Source organism: Nycticebus coucang, chromosome 12 (genome assembly GCF_027406575.1).
Source record: "Nycticebus coucang isolate mNycCou1 chromosome 12, mNycCou1.pri, whole genome shotgun sequence".
Classification (NCBI taxonomy): Eukaryota; Metazoa; Chordata; class Mammalia; order Primates; family Lorisidae; genus Nycticebus; species Nycticebus coucang.
The window spans coordinates 66,621,186-66,642,318 of record NC_069791.1 but is presented as its reverse complement, the minus strand read 5'-3'; the positions used below and the strand labels follow the sequence as shown (position 1 = coordinate 66,642,318).

The 21,133-nt window shown below is 49.4% G+C and overlaps 1 protein-coding gene across 3 annotated transcripts in view; it reads left to right on the top strand.

The window, feature by feature from the left end:
* Positions 1-20,812, top strand: part of FBXL18 (F-box and leucine rich repeat protein 18) — a 63,950-nt gene extending 43,138 nt beyond the window's left edge. For all 3 annotated transcript variants that reach the window (XM_053556828.1, XM_053556829.1, XM_053556830.1), the window contains exon 5: positions 18,675-20,812. In XM_053556828.1, the coding sequence (XP_053412803.1) occupies positions 18,675-18,831 (157 nt within the window). In that variant the 3' untranslated portion in view covers positions 18,832-20,812. The remainder of the gene's footprint in view (positions 1-18,674) is intronic.
* Positions 20,813-21,133: the final 321 nt, after the last annotated feature.

The window sequence follows — 21,133 nt, the reverse complement described above, 5'->3', positions numbered from 1 at the left end:
TCATGAAGAAGACTGCCACGGCAATTGCAACAACAACAGAAATAAACAAATGGGACTTCATTAAACTGAAAAGCTTCTGTACAGCTAAGGAGACAAGAACCAAAGCAAAGAGACAACCTACACAATGGGAAAGGATATTTGCATATTTTCAATCAGACAAAAGCTTGATAACTAGGATCTATAGAGAACTCAAATTAATCCACATGAAAAAAGCCAACAATCCCTTATATCAATGGCAAGAGACATGAATAGAACCTTCTCTAAAGATGACAGACGAATGGCTAACAAACACATGAAAAAATGTTCATCATCTCTATATATTAGAGAAATGCAAATCAAAACAACCCTGAGATTTCATCTAACCCCAGTGAGAATGGCCCACATCACAAAATCTCAAAACTGCAGATGCTGGCGTGGATGTGGAGAGAAGGGAACACTTTTACACTGCTGGTGGGACTGCAAACTAGTACAACCTTTCTGGAAGGAAGTATGGAGAAACCTCAAAGCACTCAAGCTAGACCTCCCATTTGATCCTGCAATCCCATTACTGGGCATCTACCCAGAAGGAAAAAAATCCTTTTATCATAAGGACACTTGTACTAGACTGTTTATTGCAGCTCAATTTACAATCGCCAAAATGTGGAAACAGCCTAAATGCCCACCAACCCAGGAATGGATTAACAAGCTGTGGTATATGTATACCATGGAATACGATTCAGCCATTAAAAAAAATGGAGACTTTACATCCTTCGTATTAACCTGGATGGACGTGGAAGACATTATTCTTAGTAAACCATCACAAGGATGGAGAAGCATGAATCCTATGTACTCAATTTTGATATGAGGACAATTAATGACAATTATGGTTATGGGGGGGGAAAGAAAGAGGGAAGGAGGGAGGGGGGTGGGGCCTTGGTGTGTGTCACACTTTATGGGGGCAAGACATGATTGCAAGAGGGACTTTACCTAACAATTACAATCAGTGTAACCTGGCTTATTGTACCCTCAATGAATCCCCAACAATAAAAAAAAAAAAAAAATTTAGACTATGTGTCAACTTGTTTTTCAGAGAAAATTCCCCAAGGTTCCACCAATTAGAGGTTATTGTGGCCAGCAGACCCAAGGTTGTGTTTTGTGATCTGTGTCTTCTTTATTTAACACAACGCTGGATGTCTTTTTTATCAGTAAATGAAGCCATAGTGATTATTTCACATACCTGTTTGGTAGCTGTTACACGGGTGTCATGGTCGGTTCTGGTTTGTGGCTGTCCTTGATAACCCTGTTGCTGTGTCACTGACTGTCCTTTTCTTTAGATCCTGAATTTTCCATCTGTGAAACCTTGGGCAGGCCTGGGTATTGGCCTTCACTGCTGCACACCTCAGCGTCCTCAGCCCATGGATGTGTCCAGTTTTAGGAGGGTTAGATGGATTACAGGCTCCCTGGCGCTCAGCTGAATAGGCTTGGGCCAGACAGTTGCTGTTGGGTAGGTGGTCCAGCCCTTCTGCCTGCTCTCTGTTAGCTGGTGTAAGAAAAGGCAAAGGCTGGTTGTCTCAGGTGGGGCAGGTGCAGACAGCTTTGCACTGGGCTCTGCCCTTTTAGCTGTTGGAAACAGCTTTGGTACCTTCTCCCCTCACCCCTGCAGCTGGCTTGCATTCACTGGGGCTCCAACTGTGCAGGCTGTGGCTGTGGGACTGGAGCTGACACCTATTTGGGAGGAGTATCCTGCCCAAGGGCTCTTTGGGCTTGGGCACCGACTCCCTCCTACCTGCCCAAGAGTCGGGGCTCTCAGGCACAGCTCATGTGGGACATGCTTAGTCCTGAAGGGGTGACTTTTCCTGAAGAGGTGGGGGCCTCCTTGTATGTCCACAGTGGAGCCTTCTCCAAAGTGGAGAAAGTCCAGGGTCACCAAGCAGCTTGGAAGACCTGTGCTCGTTACAGAACAGCTGACAGGGCCAGGAGGGTCTGTGTGGCTCTTCTTCCTCACAGCTTTCCTGAGCTAACAAACCTCCTTTTCCTTCTTAGAATCCTTGACACAGTGCTCTGGGCCATTGGATGAGACTTGCCCCTGGACTCCAGGCCCCATTCTGAGCTGCTCTCTCCCCCTCTGGTCACAGGGCCCCATCTGAGAGTCAGCTCCTGCTGGCTGGGAGCTCCCTCCTCTGGCAGTACCTGCACCTTTTTTCCGGAACAGCACCTCCCACTAAATGTTCTTAAGTTCTTTGCATCCATCCTCCTTTAGATATTAGTTTTGGGGGGCTGGTGCTAAGGAGTGCATCTTTCCTCATGTATTTTTGTGCCCCATAAGCACAAGCCTAGCCCAGTGCTGAGCTGGCAGGCAGCCCCATGAGTCATGGGTCCATAATGGGGAGGGCTGTTGATCACTGATGCTTGGGACACAGTGTTTGAGGCCAGGCCCAGGTCTTCCTGGGAGTCCTTCATTCCCACCAACCTCTTCTATACACCTGTGTCCCCACACCTGGCACTGTGCCTGGGCCCATGGTCCTCCCAGAGCATTGGCTGCTGACTGAGTGAGAGGGATGAGGGGGTTGAGAGTGCCTTCCAACTCGAGGTGTCCCTGTGGCCCTCTCATGCGGCACTCCCTTCATGTTGTCCAAACCTCACAAAACCCCAGTGAGGTAAGTGCCCCTAGACCTTGTTTGGAAACTGAGGCTCTGAGAGGTGCAGTGAGTGTGGTGCCGGAAGCTGGCACTAGGAACAGAGTTGTGGTTTTCTTGCTTGTGTGTCCATGCCAGGCAGAGTGCAGGCTTTCCAGGCCTGGCTCTGTGAGACCACTGGGTTCTGTGCTGGCAGGACTGGTGTGTCACCCTCACCCCAAGTCTTCACATCCTGCAGATGACAGAGGCTCATGGGGTTGCTGGATTCCGACCAGGTCTACTGAAAGCCTTTCTTTTTCAGTTGTGCTGGCAGTCAATCAAGGTGGAGATACAGGTCCAAATACGGGCTTGAAGAGGCCCTTCCACAGATGGCCATGCCCTGTCTTCCTGGTGGCCTCTGGGCACAGTTCCGCTCTGGCCCTGTCATTTGCAGTGTGATCCCTGCTGCAGGTCCTGGCCCCACAGCACAATCTTCGTTGGCCTTTCCAGGCTGGCTCACCCAGGTCAGGGTACTGCAGGGCCTGGCCATTGCGTCTGGCTGTCTCTCTGTCCTGCAGCGCCCAGGCCCGGAGCCCAAGGCTGTGCCCAGGCTGCATTCCCACAGATCTCCAGCAGATGGCACCATAGTTTGTGGCAGCCAGCCTGTTTGGCAGTCCGGGCCTACCTCCCACCAAGGGAAATGGGAAGAGGAAAAAGCTGAGTTTGTTGTCACCTTTTAAAATGGTTTTCCTTTTCTCACACTTTTCCCTGCCTTGGGAGCTCAGAAGATTACTGAGCTAGAGGAAGGGCCTGGCTCAGGCTATCATCCCTGGCTCTGTGCCCATCCATGGAGGACTCACCTGTTTTTCACCCTTACCTGTGACTCAAGCTGCAGGGCTGACCGTCCTCTCTGCGATTCTGTTTGCTGTGGGCTCTTTTCATAGTCAGAAACCTCCTGTCTACTGACTGGGATTTGCCTTCACACACATCTCTGCGGGGTGATTAACCTGCCCATTTTGGGTTTGGTGCCATGAAGCTCTGGCCCTGCTGTGACCTGGGTTGGGATCCTGACCCCAGTTCTTAGGAAGTGGCCTTGGAGGCTTCCTCCTTTCTCATTTGTAAGGCTAGCTTAGGACACCGGGTGGTCATAGATGGGAAGTGACCTGTGTAAAACACTGGGCACAGCGTCTTGAATAATACACATCTCTCTTTATCTTTTTTTTTCTCTTTGAGACAAGGTCTCTGAACAGTGGCCTCATCATAGTTCACTGCTTCTTTGAACTCCTGGGCTCAAGGGATCCTCTTGCCTCAGCCTCCCACATGCTACCATGCTCAAATAAATTTTAATTTTCTGTAGTGATGGAGTCTTATTGTGTTGCTCAGGCTGGTCTTGAGCTCCTGGGTTCAAACAGTCCTCCCACCTCCGCTTCCCAGAGTGCTGAAAGTATGGGTGTGAGCTGCTGCATCTGGCTTATCTTCCATATCTTGATTTTGCTCTTTCAAATTTGAAATTTACATATCTGGACCTTTCTTTGAGTTGTTGGGACATTTGATTCTGCTGGGTCTTGCTGGGCTTTCTTATGCATATTCTCCCCCCTTCCCTTTGGTTGGGTCTTTTTGGTGGCTGCAGTGCTGGGTCTGGATTTAGAGTTTGGGAAGTACCCCAGGGAGCAGCAAATCTTTTTTGGGATGGAGGGAAGCAGCAAATTTTGTGGGCACCGGAGGGTCTCGTGGCCTCTTGGGGTTTGGCAATGCTTCCTTGTCTGCCCCCTCCTGCTCCTGCCATGGAAACATGCCACATCCCTTGGCTTGGGTGTTTGTCCCTACCTCACTCCTGGCCTCAGGGACACCCTGCTCCCAGCAGCTGCAGCTGGCTTCCTGTCTGTCCTACATCTAGTCTCCTGGTCCTGGCTGAGTTGATAATGTTAGGTGTCTTGCTCATTTGTATTGGCTGGAGTGACCAAGTATGCTGTCTGGGCCCTGGTTAGCTTACAGCTTGGGCAGTGCCAGGAGCCAGAGCCTGTGACCTTCTGTCGAGGTTCTTCTTCTTAGCACTCTATTGTCTCCCCGATGCTGTGCTGCATGGCAAGGCCCTCCAAGGGAGGTTCAGAGGCTCCTGATTTTCTTGGACATTTCCTATTTGTAAATGCTTCTTGCTAGGCCTCCTGGCGTTTGGGGCTGGGAAGGGCACTGTGTCACCACCACCCCTAGGTCTCTGGGCTTCCTATAGGGAGTGACAATGTCATTGGTCTATGCAGTATCCTACTGAAGTCAAACAAGCCTCCTGTCCTCAAAGCTCAAGTGCTGGGTTCACAGTCCAGCACCTTCCCTTGCTGGCTGTGTGACTATGAGCAAGTCACTTCTCTCTCCAACCGATTTTTTCCTTCCCGTGAAATTGCAACTGTCTTCCTGCCACTGCTGTGACCTTCCTTTTTTTTTTTTTGTAGTTTTTGGCCAGGGCTGGGTTTGAACTCGCCACCTCCGGCATATGGGGCTAGCGCCTACTCCTCTGAGCCACAGACGCCGCCCTTTTTTTTTTTTTTTAAAGCAGAGTCTCACTTTGTCACCCTTGGTAGAGTTCTGTGGTATCATAGCTCACAGCAACTCAAGCTCTTGGGCTTAAGCGATTCTCTTGCCTCAGCCTCCGAAGTAGCTGGGACTACAGGCACCTGCCACAACTCCTGGCTATTTTTTTTTTTTTTAGTGACAGAGTCTTGCTCTTGCACAGGCTGATATTGAGCCTATGAGCTCCTGCAATCCGCCCATCTTGGTGCTGTAACCTTCTGATGGTAGAAGTTCCACCAATTCTCCACACATTTGCTACTCCCTGGTCAAATGGTTATGTGAGTGGGACCCTAAACATTCTGTGGTGGCAGTACCCTGCCACGCTGTAAGTAGGTGGCTGGCACTGGAGCCGGGGTGGCCTGTTCCACTCTGCTGCTTCCTGCAGTAAACCACAGTGCCTGTCTGCTGGGAGAGGCAGTTGCTTTGGTGAAGCAAAAGAGTCTTGTGCCAGCAATGTCTAGGACTGGGACCAGGAGGTAGCTTCTGGGAAGTGCGGCTTTAGGCCTCTTGACAGTGACCCCAGTTGTACCTGGGCAGGACAGTGAGGTTGGGGCTTGGGGAAGAGGTACTGCAGCGAGGTCACCTCTAAGTCAGGGCCTTGGGGTCTCTGACAGTCCTGTTCTTGTTCTAGGGTGTTCCAGTTCTTGCCTTTAGGCCTTCAAAGGGGGCCTGAGGCTGGGAGCACGTTATAGATCCCGGACTTCCCTGCTCATAGCAAAGCCGGCTAGGATGAGGATGTTTGGGTTCTGAGGCTGGGCCAGGGCTTTCCAAGAGTGATGTGCATCCTGGGCCAGGGACCTACAGAGTATCTCACCTCTTCCTGGTACTTCAGGTGACTGTGCTCACTGGTCCCTGATTGCTGTTGGTTTCTCCACCTGAAAGGCTGGGTGTTGGGGGTGTGCAGTCCCCTTCCTCCAGAACATTCAAGAATCCTGTCTAGCAAGTGGAAGGACGAGTGGCCCTCTAGTTCCCTGCAGGCTGATGTGACTTGGGTCTAAAGTCCTGCCATAGGGGTCCTGTGGGAATTCCTTCCCTAGTTGATCCTGGAGCTTGTTTTCCAGCCCTGGGTGTGTGGTGGCTGCATAATCCTGGTTTGTGGCACTGGAGGACATGGGTCCTGACATGCGGGTGTATTTCTGGCAAGTGCCTGGGCTCTGTGGCTCTGGAGTCAGGGCGGGCTCAGGGCCTTCTGCTTAAAGGGCCACGTAATGCCAGGAAAACCCAGAGGACATCATCCATGTCTGTTCTGCAGATGGCTCTAGAAACCCTTAGCAGATGGAGCAATAAGTTGTTTAAAAGGCTCGGCGCCTGTAGCACAGTGGTTATGGCACCAGACACATACACTGAGGCTGGTATGTTCAAACCTGGCCCGGGCCAGCTAAAACAAAAGACAACTGCAACAAAAAAATAGCTGGGCCTTGTGGCGGGCGCCTGTAGTCCCAGCTACTTGGGAGGCTGAGGCAAGAGAATTCCTTAAGTCCAGGAGTTTGAGGTTGCTGTGAGCTGTGACGCTACGGCACTCTACTGAGGCTGACATAAATAAATAAAAAATACAAGTCTGGTAGGTGGCGCCCGTGGCTTAAAGGAGTAGGGTGCCAGCCCCATATCCTGGAGGTGACTGGTTCAAACCCAGCCCTGGCCAAAAACTGCAAAAAAACAAAAACAAAAACAAAACGTAAGTTTGGCAAACACTGAGAACTTTAGAATTGAAAGTGGTTTATTTATTTTTTTTTTGTAGAGACAGAGTCTCACTGTACCGCCCTCAGATAGAGTGCTGTGGCGTCACACAGCTCACAGCAACCTCTAACTCTTGGGCTTACGCGATTCTCTTGCCTCAGCCTCGAAAGTGGTTTCTTAAAAAGTGGAATTAGTGTTATTTTGTAGCCTTATTTGCTTCTAAAAGAGGGGCTACAGTCCATGTTAAGTTGCCTGGCTCCCCACTGTGTGCTGGTCTCTAGGACCAGTCTAGTTCGTTACCAGGATGCTGTGGCCCACAGAGTTTCACATCTGCAGGTTCGTTTGGGAAGAACTGTAGCCTGAACTCAGAGCCCCGTGTCTGGACAGTCTTGGCTCCATGGAAGATGCTCAGGGTCTGGGAGCTGGCAGACTTTGGACCAGTGGTCACGGTGTCATGGGCCCCACCACAGCAACTGCAGAGTGTGTGGGTCTGGATCATTAGGGCCTGGATTGTGGACCCGGGTTATTGCTGAGCAAGTGGGAGATGGGGAAATGTTTGCTGGTAAAATCTGTGGTCAAGGTTGTTCAGCCCACCAGAGGGGGACCTCATATGGGCTGTGACTATGTCTGATAGCCACCAAGGAGTCTGTCTCTAGTCGTCTGGGAGTCGATTGATGATGGGTATACTGGGAATTGTTTCATTGTCATTGGGGCCCTGATCACACCATAGATCCATGAGCCGCGACCTGGGCTTGGACCTAAGGGTTCCTGATTCGCAGCCAGACTCCACACTAAATTGCTTATGCCATAGCAATATGACACCACCTAGAACTTTCTGGGGCCATGGGTGCTCCTTCAGGTTGACCCACGGGAGCAGCTCTCATCTGTGCCTGGGAATCAACACTATTCCATTGTCCACACCGTGGTCTGTGTGTCTCCCTTTTCTTGCGGGTCTCCTGGAGGAATGACCTGGAACAGTGGGGTGTGGATGTTGTTAGTTTTATAGCTCCAGAGGCTGGGGATGAGTCTATAGTAGGTGACATTAGCTCTGTAGGCATTGAGGGGTATAGAGAGTCAGGTGGTGCCAGCCACAGGGGTTAGTGTTGGACATCCTGATTTCTCTGTAAATCGAGATGATTTAATGTGGATGGTAAGATCGAAAATGTTATACTTAAACCATTTTAACCATTTGTAAGTGCACAATTCAGTGGCATTAAATACATTTACAGCATTGTGTACCCATCACCACTGTCCATACCAAAACCTTCTCATTCCAAAAAGAAATTCCATATTCATGAAACAGTATCCTACTGCCTCTCTCAGCTCCTGGCACCACCATCCTACTTCCTGTCTCTATGAATTTGACTACTCTGTGAGTCTTGTGTGAGTGGAATCACACAGTATTTGTCCTTTTGTGACTAGCTTATTTCACCGAGCACAATGTCCTACATCCATGTGGAAGCAGGTGTCAGCATTTGCTTCCTTTCCTAGGCTGAGTAATATTCCATTGTGTGGCTGGACCACATCTTGTTTACTCTTCATCAGCCAACAAACCTTGAGCTTCTTCCACCTGTTCTCTTTTGAATTGCTCTGCTCCCTGGGGATGTGGTTCCCTGAGAATGGGGCCTCACACATGGGTGAAGTAGAGGTCTGGGTTGATATCTCCGGGCCAGAGGCCGAGGCAGGACTATTTCAAGTTTAGTCAGGGCTGTGTCCAGTTAGATTAGGGACCCTCGGGTGGAGTTGGGGCCCTGGAGCTGGCAGGAGGCAGCTGGGCTTCTAGAGATGATCAGTGTGTGTTGAGGGGTTCCCACAGATGTCCCTGTGTGCAAGGCTAAGCAGCACATTGCTGCTACCCTTGCTGGTCCCTGGCGTTTGTCCCTGCCAAAAGAAAACTTATGTCTAGAAGCTATGGAGGAGAACTTTCTTGGCTCAGAGCAACCCAAGGGAGATTTGGGGGAAAATAAATGCAGCGGCAAAACTCTAAGCATCTTTCTAGATCCAAAGCAGAGTCAAAGTCAGTAGTCTTTAGGGTTCTGCTTAGAGCTACACTTATCCGCCACTTCCCCAAAATTTTTAAAAAGTCAAATCCGGCTTGGCGCCTGTAGCTCAGTGGTTAGGGTGCCGGCCACATACATCAGGGCTGACGGGTTCGAACCTGGCCCTCGCCTGCTAAACAATGACAACTACAACAAAAAAATAGCCAGGGCTCGGTGCCTGTAGCTCAGTGAGTAGGCGCCAGCCACATACACGAAAGGTGGTGGGTTCGAGCCTGGCCCAGGCCTGCTAGATGACAACAACTGCAACCAAAAAAATGGCGGGGCATTGTGGTGGATGCCTATGGTCCCAGCTACTCAGGAGGCTGAGGCAAGAGAATCGCTTGAGCCCAAGAGTTTGAGGTTGCTGTGAGCTGTGACACCATAGCACTCTACCAAGGGTGACATAGTAAAACTCTGTCTCAAAAAAAAAAAAATAGCCAGGCACTGTGGTGGGTGCCTGTAGTTCAGCTACTTGGGAGGCTGAGGCAAGAGAATCGCTTAAGCCCAAGAGTTTAAGGTTGCTGTGAGCTGTGATTATGCCATGGCACTTTACCAAGGGTGACATAGTGAGACTTTGTCTCAAAAAAAAGCAATAGGTCAGGCGCAGTGGCTGATGTCTGTAATCCAAGCATAGCATGCTGGGAGGCCAAGGTAGGTGGATTGCTTGAGCTCAGAAGTTCGAGACCAGCCTGAGCAAGAGCAAGGCCCTGTCTCTACTAGAAAAAATGAGGCAAGAGGATCGCTTGAGCCCAAAAGTTTGAGATTGCTGTGAGCTATGATGCCATCGCACTCTACCAAGGGTGACAAAGTGAGACGATGTCTCAAAAAAATATATATATATAGAAAAAATAGATGGGACTAGATAGACACCTATAGTCCCAGCTACTTGGGAGGCTGAGGCAAGAGGATTGCTTGAGCCCAAGAGACTGCTATGAGCTATGATGATGCCACAGTGCTCTACCCAGGGTAACAAACTGAAACTCTGTCTCAAAAAAAAAAAAGTGAAGTCAATAAATATAAAAATAATCCTAAACTACATTTTGCCATTTGAGATATTGTGTAACTACTTGAGGGGAAGGGCAACTTTGTATATGCTATTGCATTTTATTAATCTATTCTTTTTTTTTTTTTTACTTTTTGGCTTTGACTAGTTTTTATTTTATTTTATTTTTAAAATTTATTTATTTATTATTTAATTTAATTTATTATTTTTTTGCAATTTTTGGTGGGGCCGGGTTTGAACCTGCCACCTCTGGCATATGGGGTCGGCACCCTACTCCTTTGAGCCACAGGCACCACCCTAAAATTTATTTTTTTAATTTTAATTTTTTTTTTTTGACACAGAGTCTCATTTTGTCATTCACAGTAGAGTGATGCCACAGCAACCTCAAACTCTTGGGCTTAAGTGATTCTTTTGACTCAGTCTCCCAAATAGCAGGTACTATAGGCACCCACCACAACGCCTGGCTATTTCTGGAGATGAGGTCTTGCTCTGGCTCAGGCAATCCACCCACTTCAGCCTCCCAGAGTGCTAAGATTAAAGGCATGAGCCACTGTGCCTGGCCTTATTTTTTATTATGTTATTTTATGATAAAGTCTCATTCTGGTGCCATGGCATCATAGTTCGTAGCAACCTCAAACTTTTGGGCTCAAGAGATCCCTTTGCCTCAGCCTCTTGAGTAGCTGGAACTACAGATGCCTGTCACAATGACTGACTGGGTTTTCTATTTTTAGTGGAGATGGGGTCTCACTCTTGCTCAGCTGGTTTTGAACTCCTGAGCTCAAGCAATCCACCCGCCTCAGACTCTCAAGATGTTAGGATTATAGGCATAAACTACCACACCCAGCTTGACTAGTTTTTAAATTGTAAAAGTAATAGATGAAATTTAAAAATAAAGTATAAAACATTGGGTAAAAGTGAGTGTCTTAGTCCATTGAGTCTGCTGTGACAGAATAGCATAGACTTAACTGACAGGCAGTTCCAGAGACCAGAAAGTCTAAGATCAAGGTGCTGGCTTATTTGGGTTCCTCGTGAAGGCTCACTTCCTAGACTGTAGATAGCCACTTTCTCTGTCCTCACAGAGCACAGAGAGAAGGTACTCTGATGTTTCTTCTTCCTCTTTTCTTTTTTTTATTTGTTCCAAATAGGATCTCATTCTGTCATCCAGGCTAAAGTGCCATGGCACAATCATGGTTCTCTGCAACCTCAAACTTCTGGGTTCAGGCAGTCCTCCTGCCTTGGCCTCTCAGAGTTCTAGGATTACAGGCATAAGTCATCATGCCCTAGCCCTTTCTGATCAAAAAAAAAAAAAAAAAATGGGCGGCACCTGTGGCTCAGTGAGCAGGGCGCTGGCCCCATATACCGAGGGTGGCGGGTTCAAACCCGGCCCCAGCTGAACTGCAATAAAAAAAAAAAAAATAGCCAGGCGTTGTGGCGGGTACCTGTAGTCCCAGCTACTCGGGAGGCTGAGGCAGGAGAATCGCCTAAGCCCAGGAGTTGGAGGTTGCTGTGAGCTGTGTGACTCCACGGCACTCACTGAGGGCAATAAAGTGAAACTTTGTCTCTACAAAAAAAAAAAAAGAAAAAAAAAGAAAACTATACCTTTAAAAAAAAAAAAAATTTCTTTTAGAGGTTGGCCATGGTGGCTCATACCTGTAATCCCCACACTCTGGAAGGCTAAGATGGTAGGATCATTTGAGGCCAGAAGTTCAACACCATCCTGAGCAAGAATGAGACCCTATCTCTACTAAAAATAGAAAAGTTAGCTGGGTGAGATGACTCATGCCTGTAGTCCCAGCTACTTGGGAGGCCAAAGCAAGAGGATTACTTAAGCCCAGGAATTTGAGATTGGAGTGAGTTATGATGATGCCACTGTATCCTAGCCTGGGCAACAGAGCAAGACTCTGTCTCAATTTTTTTTTTTATGGTGATGAGGTCTATGTTGCCCAAGCTAGTCTTAAAACTCCTCACCTCAAGCAACCCCCCTGCCTTGGCCTCCCAAAGTGCTGGGATTGCAAGTGTGGTCACCACATCTGGCCACTTTCCTCTTCCTATTATAATAAAGCCACTCATGAAGGCATTCCACCTCCCAAATTCCCCCAACTAGACCTGGTTGCCTGGCCGGGTGAGGAGGCTTACACCTGTAATCCTAGCACTCTTGGAGGCCAAGGCAGGTGGATTGCCTGAGCTCAGGAGTTTGAGACCAGCCTGAGAAAGAGTGAGACCCCTAACTCTAAAAAATAGCCGAGTGTTGTGGCAGGCGCCTTTAGTCCCAGCTACTCTGGAAGCTGAGGCAAGCGAATCACTTGAGCCCAAGAGCTATGAGCTGTAACGCCATGGCACTCTACCGAGGGGGACAAAGTAAAACTCAGTCTCAAAAAAGAAATATAAGTAAATAAAAATAAACCTGGTTGCCTCCCAGAGGCCCTACCTCCTACTATCATCCTACTGGGGTTAGGACTTTAACATGAATTATGGGGGACACAGACGTTCAGTCCATAATACTGAGTTCCCTACCATTCTGGAGTTCTGGCCCCACTTCTAGGTGTAGCCACTGTTACTGGCTGCTTTTGTACCCTTCCACAATGGTCTGTGACTACAAGCACCAGTGTCTCTTTGTCCCTTCCCCTGTTTGTTTAATCCTGGATCAGGGGTTCACATGTGCTGTCCTTTTTCCCCACCTATGAGCTGTGTCTCTTCTGTATTTAGTATAAGGGAGTCATCAATGCTGTCCCTCATTTCTCTGAGGGTTGGCTTTATGTTGGCTTATGATTGGTTCAGTTAGCCCGAGTCCTATGGATGGATAGACAGATACAGGCTATTTGTAGTACTGCTGTTAAAGCTACCACCTCAGGAACACCCTCCCACAGGTGCTACGTGAGCGTTTCTTTCTTTCTTTCTTTCTTTTTTTTTTTTTTTAGACAGTCTCACTATGTCGCCCTTGATAGAGTGCCATGCATCACAGCTCACAGCAAAGTCAAACTCTTGGGCTTAGGCAATTCTCTTGCCTCAGCCTCCCGAGTAGCTGGGACTACAGGGGCCTGTCACAATGCCCAGCTAGTTGTTTTTTTTTTTTTTTTTTTTTTTGTGGTTTTTGGCTGGGGCTGGCTTTGAACCCACCACCTCCAGCATATGGGACCGGCGCCCAACTCCTTGAGCCACAGGCGCCGCCCTAGTTGTTTTTTTTGTTTGTTTGTTAACTGTTGTTATTGTTGTTTAGCAGGCCCAGGGTTCGAACCCACCAGCCTTGGTGTATGTGGCCGGAACCCTACCCACTAAGCTACGAGAGCCGCCCTACATGGGCATTTCTGTAGGACCCAGTCTTGGAAATGGATTAGTGGCTACAAAATATGGATTTATTTATTTATTTAGAGACAGAGCCTTAAGCTATCGCCCTGGGTAGAGTGCCATTATGTCACAGCTCACAGCAACATCCAACTCTGGGGCTTAAGTGATTCTCTTGCCTCAGCCTCTCAAGTAGCTGGGACTACAGGCACTAGCCACAGCGCCTGGCTATTTTTTGGTTGTAGTTATTGTTTGGCAGGCCTGGGCTGGATTCAAACCCGCCAGCTCTGGTGTATGTGGCTGGCCCCTTAGCCACTTGAGCTACAAGTGCTGAGCCCAAAATGTGGATTTAAATTGACCAGTGGTAGGCCGGGCATGGTGGCTCATGCCTGTAATCCTAGCACTCTGAGAGGCCAAGGTGGGTGGATTGCCTGAGCTCACGGATTCAAGACCAGCCTGAGCAAGAGTGAGAGCCTGTCTCTAAAAAATAGCCAGGCATTGTGGCAGGCGCCTGTAGTCCCAGCTACTCAGGAAGCTAAGGCAAGAGAATTGCTGTGAGCCATGATGTTACGGCACTCTACTGAGGGTGACAAAGTGAGACTGTTTCAAAACAAATAAAAATAAATAAATAAATAAATAAGTTGACCAGTGGTGCCAAATGACCTCTAGAGGGGGGCAGCTGGTTTACATTCCCACCAACAATGTGTGTGCTTTTTTATCACCTCTGTGATGGGCTGACATGTGGCACTCAATGTCCATATGGTGAAGCTTAACCCCTCAGAATGTGACTGTATTTGGAGGCAGGGCCTTTAAGGAGTCAATTGATTTAAGGGGGCAAATGAGGTTGTTAATGTGAACCTTAATCTGTTATGACTTGTGTACTTAAAAGAAGAGGACATTTGGACACAGAGATTACCAGGGATTCATGCATGCAGAGGCATAGGCCACATGGGGACGCAGAGAAGTCAAGCCAAGGGGGGAGGCCTTAGAAGAAATCAGCCCTGCTGACACCTTGGTCTTGGACCACTGGCCTCCAGAACTGTGAGACTATGAAACCGTTGTAGTCCCCTTATCTGTGGTGCTTTCTCACAGTGGCCCTACAGTGCAGTATAGTCTCTAACCCCCACCTCTGTCCTAGCCCATTGGAAAGGTGAGCACTGGATTACCATTGTCATTGCTTTTTAAATTGTGGTAAAATATACAAAACATATTTATCATTTTACTCATTTGTAGAGGTACAAGTCAGTGGCATTAAATGTATTCACAGTATTGTGCTCCTCTTATCCCCTTCAGTACTCCGTCCCTTCTACCAGCCCTGGGAACCTCCATCCTATTTTCTGTCTTTACCAATTTGACTGCTCTGGGTACCTCGTATGAGTAGAATCATACAGTCTTTCTGGCTTATTTCACTCAGCATAATGTCCTCAGGTTTCATCCATGTCAGAGTTAACAGGCTTTTTAAGGCTGAATAATTCCCATTGGCTGTATATACACATTTTGCTTATCCGTTTACCTGCTGTTGGACAGTTACCATTGTTTTTATTTATACTTCTTGTGAATGTAGTTGGATATTTTTGCATGATTTTAAAAGTCATTTATAAAAAGAAAATGTTAAACTGGGAGCAGCTCATCTCACAGGCAGAGGTCTGATTTCATCAGCGCCCTAAGTCAGTGAGAACAAATTCAACGGCACCATTCAGAACAGGCAGAGTACATGAGTGCGCAGAGTAGGAACTGCAGATTCATGTCCATGCCACAAGAAAAACTCAGCCTCACCCATTAGAAAAACACAAACCGTGCTCAGAATAGCTCTGTTGATAGAGATTTTAGAAACAGGCAGTGACCCACACTTCTGGACTATTCGTTTTAGCAAAAGATTGACTGGTAAATAATTTTGACACATTCAATCCTGGAATACTGTGCAGCTGATACAAGAACAAGGAAGGTCCTTATGTCATCACATGGAGCATCTTTTAGTGTGGAAAAGCAAGATATGTTAAAAAGCAAAAGGGAGAGTGCTGTTTGCATATACATAAAGCATCTGGGAGGTCACAGAAATCTCTGTTGTCATCTGTGCACTGGGGGACCAGGAGGGTTCAGTGGGGTAGGGAGAAGTGAGTCTCTGCCTGACCAGCCCTTGACCCCTTGGGTGGGTCCCATCCTAGGTCCTGGACTACCCTACATCCTGGTCTTTTTCACCCTACATTCTGGTTTGTTTCAGAGGTACAATTGTCATGGCCTCCCTTTCGTTTAGGCCTTTCTGGTCACGAGGCCTCTCGCAGCGCCCAGATTGTGACAGTCAAGGTGCTGGTGGGTTTATGGCCAGTGGAGGTTGCAAAGCCTCTGTCATTTTTCCCTATGTATCTGGTATGTGGGGTGCTGCAGCAGCTCAGTAGCCAACTCAGAGTGTTTCCCTGGATCTGTCTTGCCCCTTCCCTTTGCTGCCCTTCCTGGCACTGGCAGGGGAGGGATTGTCAGGCAGAGCAGGGTCTGGGCTCAAGTCTTTATAGGGCCAGCCGGGGGGCTCAGGGGATGCCCACGATGCATTCTAGGAGCTTGGTCTGAGCTCTGGGGCCTTGCGTAGATCTTCCCTGATTGACTCCAGATTGGCTGTTTTATTTTTGACCACTGTTTACATTTTAGCTAGGCGGACAAACCCAGCAAGTGTTTCTCAGAAGATTGAGCCAATTCTGCTTCCAGCCTCACTATTTGGAGCCCGTCCCTCCAGAGCGCTCTTTGGCTTCGAGGCACCTACAGAGCCATACAGCAGAGCCTGGAGGTCCCCAGAGTCCCACCCTTGTGCATGTGGGGCTCACCCAGAGTTGGGTCCAATGTGGGGGCCTGGGCAGGACCCAGCTTTCAGGAGCCTCTGTGTCCTTGATACTACAGGGCTAGCCTCACAGGTTGCCTATGGTCACAGGAACATGTGTACCTTGATGGTCTGAGGCCTTGTGGGCAACTAGGCAGGTCCTTACTGTCCTGTCATCGTGTCTTGTTGGTGACTTTTGAACCCAGAGCCTAGCCCTCCCAAGCAGCCCAGTTCTCTGTGGTATCTGAAAGGGCCTCAGGCACACAAGAATGAGTTTGTAAAATTAGGGAAGCCCTTCCCCAATTGTCCTCCTTTTGGGTCTTCCTGAGTGTTTTGTTGGCCCCATTGGGGTGGGCAGCTTAGCTGGCTTCTCCTTGTGACCCTAAAGTGGTATCTTTTGGAGTATGAAAATGTTCATACCTTTTGACCCCAAAACCATATTTCTGGGGTTTATTCTGAGGAAACAATTTAAAATACTGAAATAATTTTACTGTTTTACTATTATATTGATGTTTGTCAAACATAAAAATGAAGTTCCTAAATTGTGTCCAACCAAGGATTTGGCTAAATAGACATGGTGCCCCTGCTGGCGGGAGCATTGGCCATCTGAAACTACCCCAGGGACCTGGGAAGGCTGAGTGTTTTATTTGTCCTGAGCCTAAGTGCACACACCCTTTTATTTTATTTATTTATTTATTTAGAGACAGAGTCTCATTTTATCACCCTCGATAGAGTGCAGTGGCGTCATAGCTCACAGCAACGTCCAACTCCTGGGCTTAGGTGATTCTCTTGTCTCAGCCTCCCGAGTAGCTGGGACTACAGGCGCTGGCCACAATGCCTGGGTATTTTTTGTTGCAGTTTGGCCAGGGCCAGTTTTGAACCCACCACCCTCAGTATATGGGGCTGACGCCCTACCCACTGAGCCACAGGCACTGCCCTGCACACACCATTTTAGCTGCCCCTGGGTCCTAGCTAACTTCAAAGGAATGCTGTTCCTTCCTGTCTGCGGCCCATGCCTGCCGGAACATGTGGAAGGAGCAGGCCTCACCTGCTGCCCTCCTCCTTGCTGTGGTGAGAAGTAAACTTCCGCCCGTCTGGACAGCAGCTTTATAAAAGTGACACCACAACCTTTGTGTACATGTGGGGAGATTTTGTTTCAAATCAAGTAAATCCCATGATGGGTGTGCAGGCAAAGTGTCTGCTGTGAGGTTCACAGTCACAGCCACTGTTGCCAGTGAGCGGAATACCACACAGAGCCTGGAGGTGTTTGTCAGCTTCTCTATTGCCAAAACATTAGGTGTTGTCAATGCCTTTTTGGCACTGACCTTGCATATTTCAAAACTCCAGCATCGTCTCTGGCAGGAGCCACAGAGAGAGGCCAGGCCATAGCCTTCCTCCTTAAGCTGGTGCAGGGGCCAGAGGGGATTTGCCTTAGTTTTGGCAAATGGCAAGGTTCTCTATCATGGGCACCTTACCACCTGGTGCTCTCTGAGACCCTACAGATGCACATTTCTGTATGTTTTCTTTCTCCTCCACGGATACTGCTGTGTTCTTTCTTTCTTTCTTTCTTCTTCTTTTTTTTTTTTTTTTTTTCCGAGACAGAGCCTCAAGCTGTTGCCCTGGGTAGAGTGCTATGACATCATAGCTCACAGCAACTTCCAACTCCTGGGCTCAAGCGATTCTCCTGCCTCTGCCTCCCACAGGTGCCCGCCACAATGCCCTGCTGTTTTTTGGTTGCAGCCGTCATTGTTGTTTGGGGGGCCCGGGCTGGATTCAAACCCGCCAGCTCAGGTGTATGTGGCTGGCGCCTTAGCCGCTTGAGCCATGGGCGCCAAGCCTGCTGTGTTCTTTCTTCTGCATCAAGTTCCCAGTGTCAGCATGTGGTTTTCTTTACACTGCCCTTTGGCCCAGTGAGTAGGAACGTGGACTTGGCTTGCTCTGACTGGAGATGAGGCCTGCTCTGCCCTTGACCAGTTGAGGGGTAGAGGCTGGCCCTGTGGGATTGTAGGGAGGGTGAAATGTGGTCACATCTGGCAAGTCCAGTGCAGCACCTGGCACATAGCAGTGCTCCGTGGACACTGTGCTTGAACTACCCATGCACAGTGTATTAGAGGAACTGGTCCCTGGGCTGTGAAGGGTGAGCGGGCAGGGTCATCTGCTTGCCACTTTCACACATCCAGGGATCACACACAGTTCCAGAGCCTGTATTTCTGCCTTACCTGACTTAGAGATTCTATCCCCTGCAGGTGGCCTGTGCTTGGACATGTGGGTTTAAACACCTGTCCCTTTTTTCCATCTTGGCTGTGGGGTCTTTGGTGGCCAGAGGCATCGGCTCTATAGCTCCCTTGCAATAGCTGCCCTGGAATGCAGTGGTCTGCCCAGGCCAGCTCTCCTGTCTCCAAAGAGCAGGGCTGGCCTCCCTTCTTCTCTGACTCTTGTGCCTGGTGTGGGGTGGGTGCCTCCTTCCTGCCTGACCTGCTCCTGCCTCCTTCTCCTCATCCTCCTTCTCCATCTCTTTCCCCCCTCTGGCTCTGGCTGTCACCAGGGTGTCTCTCATGCAGGTCTGGGGTCTCAGGGAGATGCAGGTGAGTGAGCCCTTGTAGGGAGGGCAGTTGCAAGCACCTCCAGGGCTATCCCTGCAGGTGGCGCCTGCTCTGCTCCACCAGCTTCTGATGTGCTCTGCTAATGGCTTGTCTCTGGTTCAGCTTCCAGGCTGAGAGGCCCGCATTGAACGTTGTCATCTTTCCTCTGCTCCATGAGGGCCTGACCGATGTGATCCGGGATGTCCCCATGGTGCACCTGGATGAGATCACCTTATTTAAAAGCAGAGTGGCTGAGGAACCGCCTAACCTGTGGTGGTGAGAAGGACGAGCCTAACACCATGTCAAGCTCCTGCCCATCAACTAAGTCACTGTGAGACGCCACTGCTGCTCCCTCCCTGCCTGCAGCCACCAGGAGCCTGCAGACACCAGGGACTCCTTGGTTTGCTACAAGAGGAAGACAGCACTCTCTCCCGGTGGCTTCCGGGGCTTTGGGTGTTTCCTTGGCTTTCTCTCATGAGGACTGCTGCTTAGTGAAGTCTGGGTTTTGGGAATACACTCTGGGTGGCCGGAGGGGAATCAGGTGGGCTGTCGATGTGGAGGCCTGGCTGGGGTGTTCTTGCACAGAGACTTAATGCTAGGGGCTCACCACAGCCCCAAAGTGCAGGGGTGGAGGTTGCAGCCCTAGAAAGCATCCCTTGGAGGTGTAAGGATGGACTGCCGTACCCTTGCGCGTGAATGGGAATGTGCTGTCCGTGCAGCTGTGCTGACGGCTACACTGCTCACTGCCCGTGCGAGTGCCCTTTGAGTGCTCAAGTTGGTTGTGAGCATGACCAGTGAGAGCTTCAGATTTGGGGCATTCCTTCCCATAAGACACGTTGTAACCCATTTATATCTTTCCTGTGTAATTGGCCTCCTCAGGGTCTCTCATGGGAGGCTGAGGTCACCCCTCACACCCAGTTCATGGCATTTAGCTTTAGAAATTCCAGCTCCCTGTGAAGGTCTGTTTACCTTTCTAGGGAAATATATTTGGCTTTGTTAGAATAACTTGAAACATTAAAACCCAGAAAAGATGTTTAAAGCTGGAGTAGTGATCAAATTACCCTGTTTCAGATAATTTTCTTTAACACTAAAACTCAACAAAGCTATTCTGAAAATGAAGGACAACCTCCAGTGTCCAAGGCCTTGTCCTATGTGCAGAGCTGGCCACCTCTGCTTTCCTTGAATCTGAGATTTTGCTGGAGCTGTGGCTGATAGCTTTTGGGAGGCACTGTGGTCTCCTGCACCTGGGCTGTGGCCCTGCCCTTCTTGGTGCCGGGTCCCAGCAAGTTTTGGGCATCATCTGGGCTTTGGCTTCTGCATGAGCTGTCCCTGCCCCTGTGGGCCAAGGCTGCAGAGCCTCCTTGACATGGGCTGCCCCTCACATGCTCTGATCCCTCCTCCCGAGGATGCCCCTCCAGCTCCCTGTGGGTCTCTGCCCTGCTCCAGTGGCTCTGCTCCTTTGCATAGGGGATCTGCAGTGTGAGGTCTCCTCCCTCTTCACCCCATCTTTCTTTGTGAGTAGAGTCATCATGCCCTCTCTGGAGCACGGGGCGTCCTCTTCCTGCTCTAGGCTGCAGCCAGTGAAGGGACCCATCTGCAGGCTGCAGCCTGCAGCCAGAGAGTGCCACAGGGCGAGGCCACAACAGACCAAGAGCCTTCGCCCTCCTCACAGAGCCTCCGAGAGCCGCAAACGTGGGTCTCTTGTCCTCCTGGCATATAGGCTGCCCAGGGCCATGGGAGGTGGGGCCCAGTCCCAGCTAGCTGTGGACAAGGGTCCTCCCACCTCAGTTTCTGAGCATTTCTTCAGAGCATCGAATGGCACCCAGAGCCCACCAGTGAGGGTGATCAGGTCAGGTGGTGTGGAACCACTGGGACTGGCCACTCTTGTGCTCAAAACAAGGGTGTGGCTGGTCACAACCTAATAGGCAGGACATGTGGTCTGGGATGTTCTGGACCCTCAGGAGGCCGTGTCGCTCTGGGGGCTATGGCTTTTGTGTTAGCCTCCTTTCCTCCAGAGCAGCCCCTTTGGATTTCATCCTGGTGCTTTTACGAGCATGCCTGGATGGCCCGTTCTCATGAGCAAGCAGTTTGAACCAGCAGTGTGGTTTATGCTCATAAATGGGGTGGGTGGGGAGGGAGCAGGGCTGGGGCTTCGGATGGCCTTGAAAAGCAACCCCAGATAGTAGCCTTGTATTTTTAGTGTCCCTGTAACAATCCTTTGACTTAGAGCAAGAATTTCCGCTGCTTCTACACCCGAGACAGGATTCACCAGATGTTAATAACGTGCTTATTTTCGCTAAGTGCTATTTTGGCACCGGTGTTAATTGCAATTTATATTCTGCAGCATTTTACGCTGGGAAAAGAACCCACCCTAATGGCCCCCAATTGGCAGAACGAGGCTGTTAAGCGGTGGACCATATGCTATCTGCCAGGAAGAGCCTGGTCAGCACGCGGCTCCATGCCTGTGTGTGTGCACATGTGTCTGTGTGTGCGTGTGTACACCTGTGCATGTGTGGCATGTGTGTACATGTGTGTGCATGTGTGAGTCTCTGTGTGCTGTGCCTGTGTGCATGAGCATATGT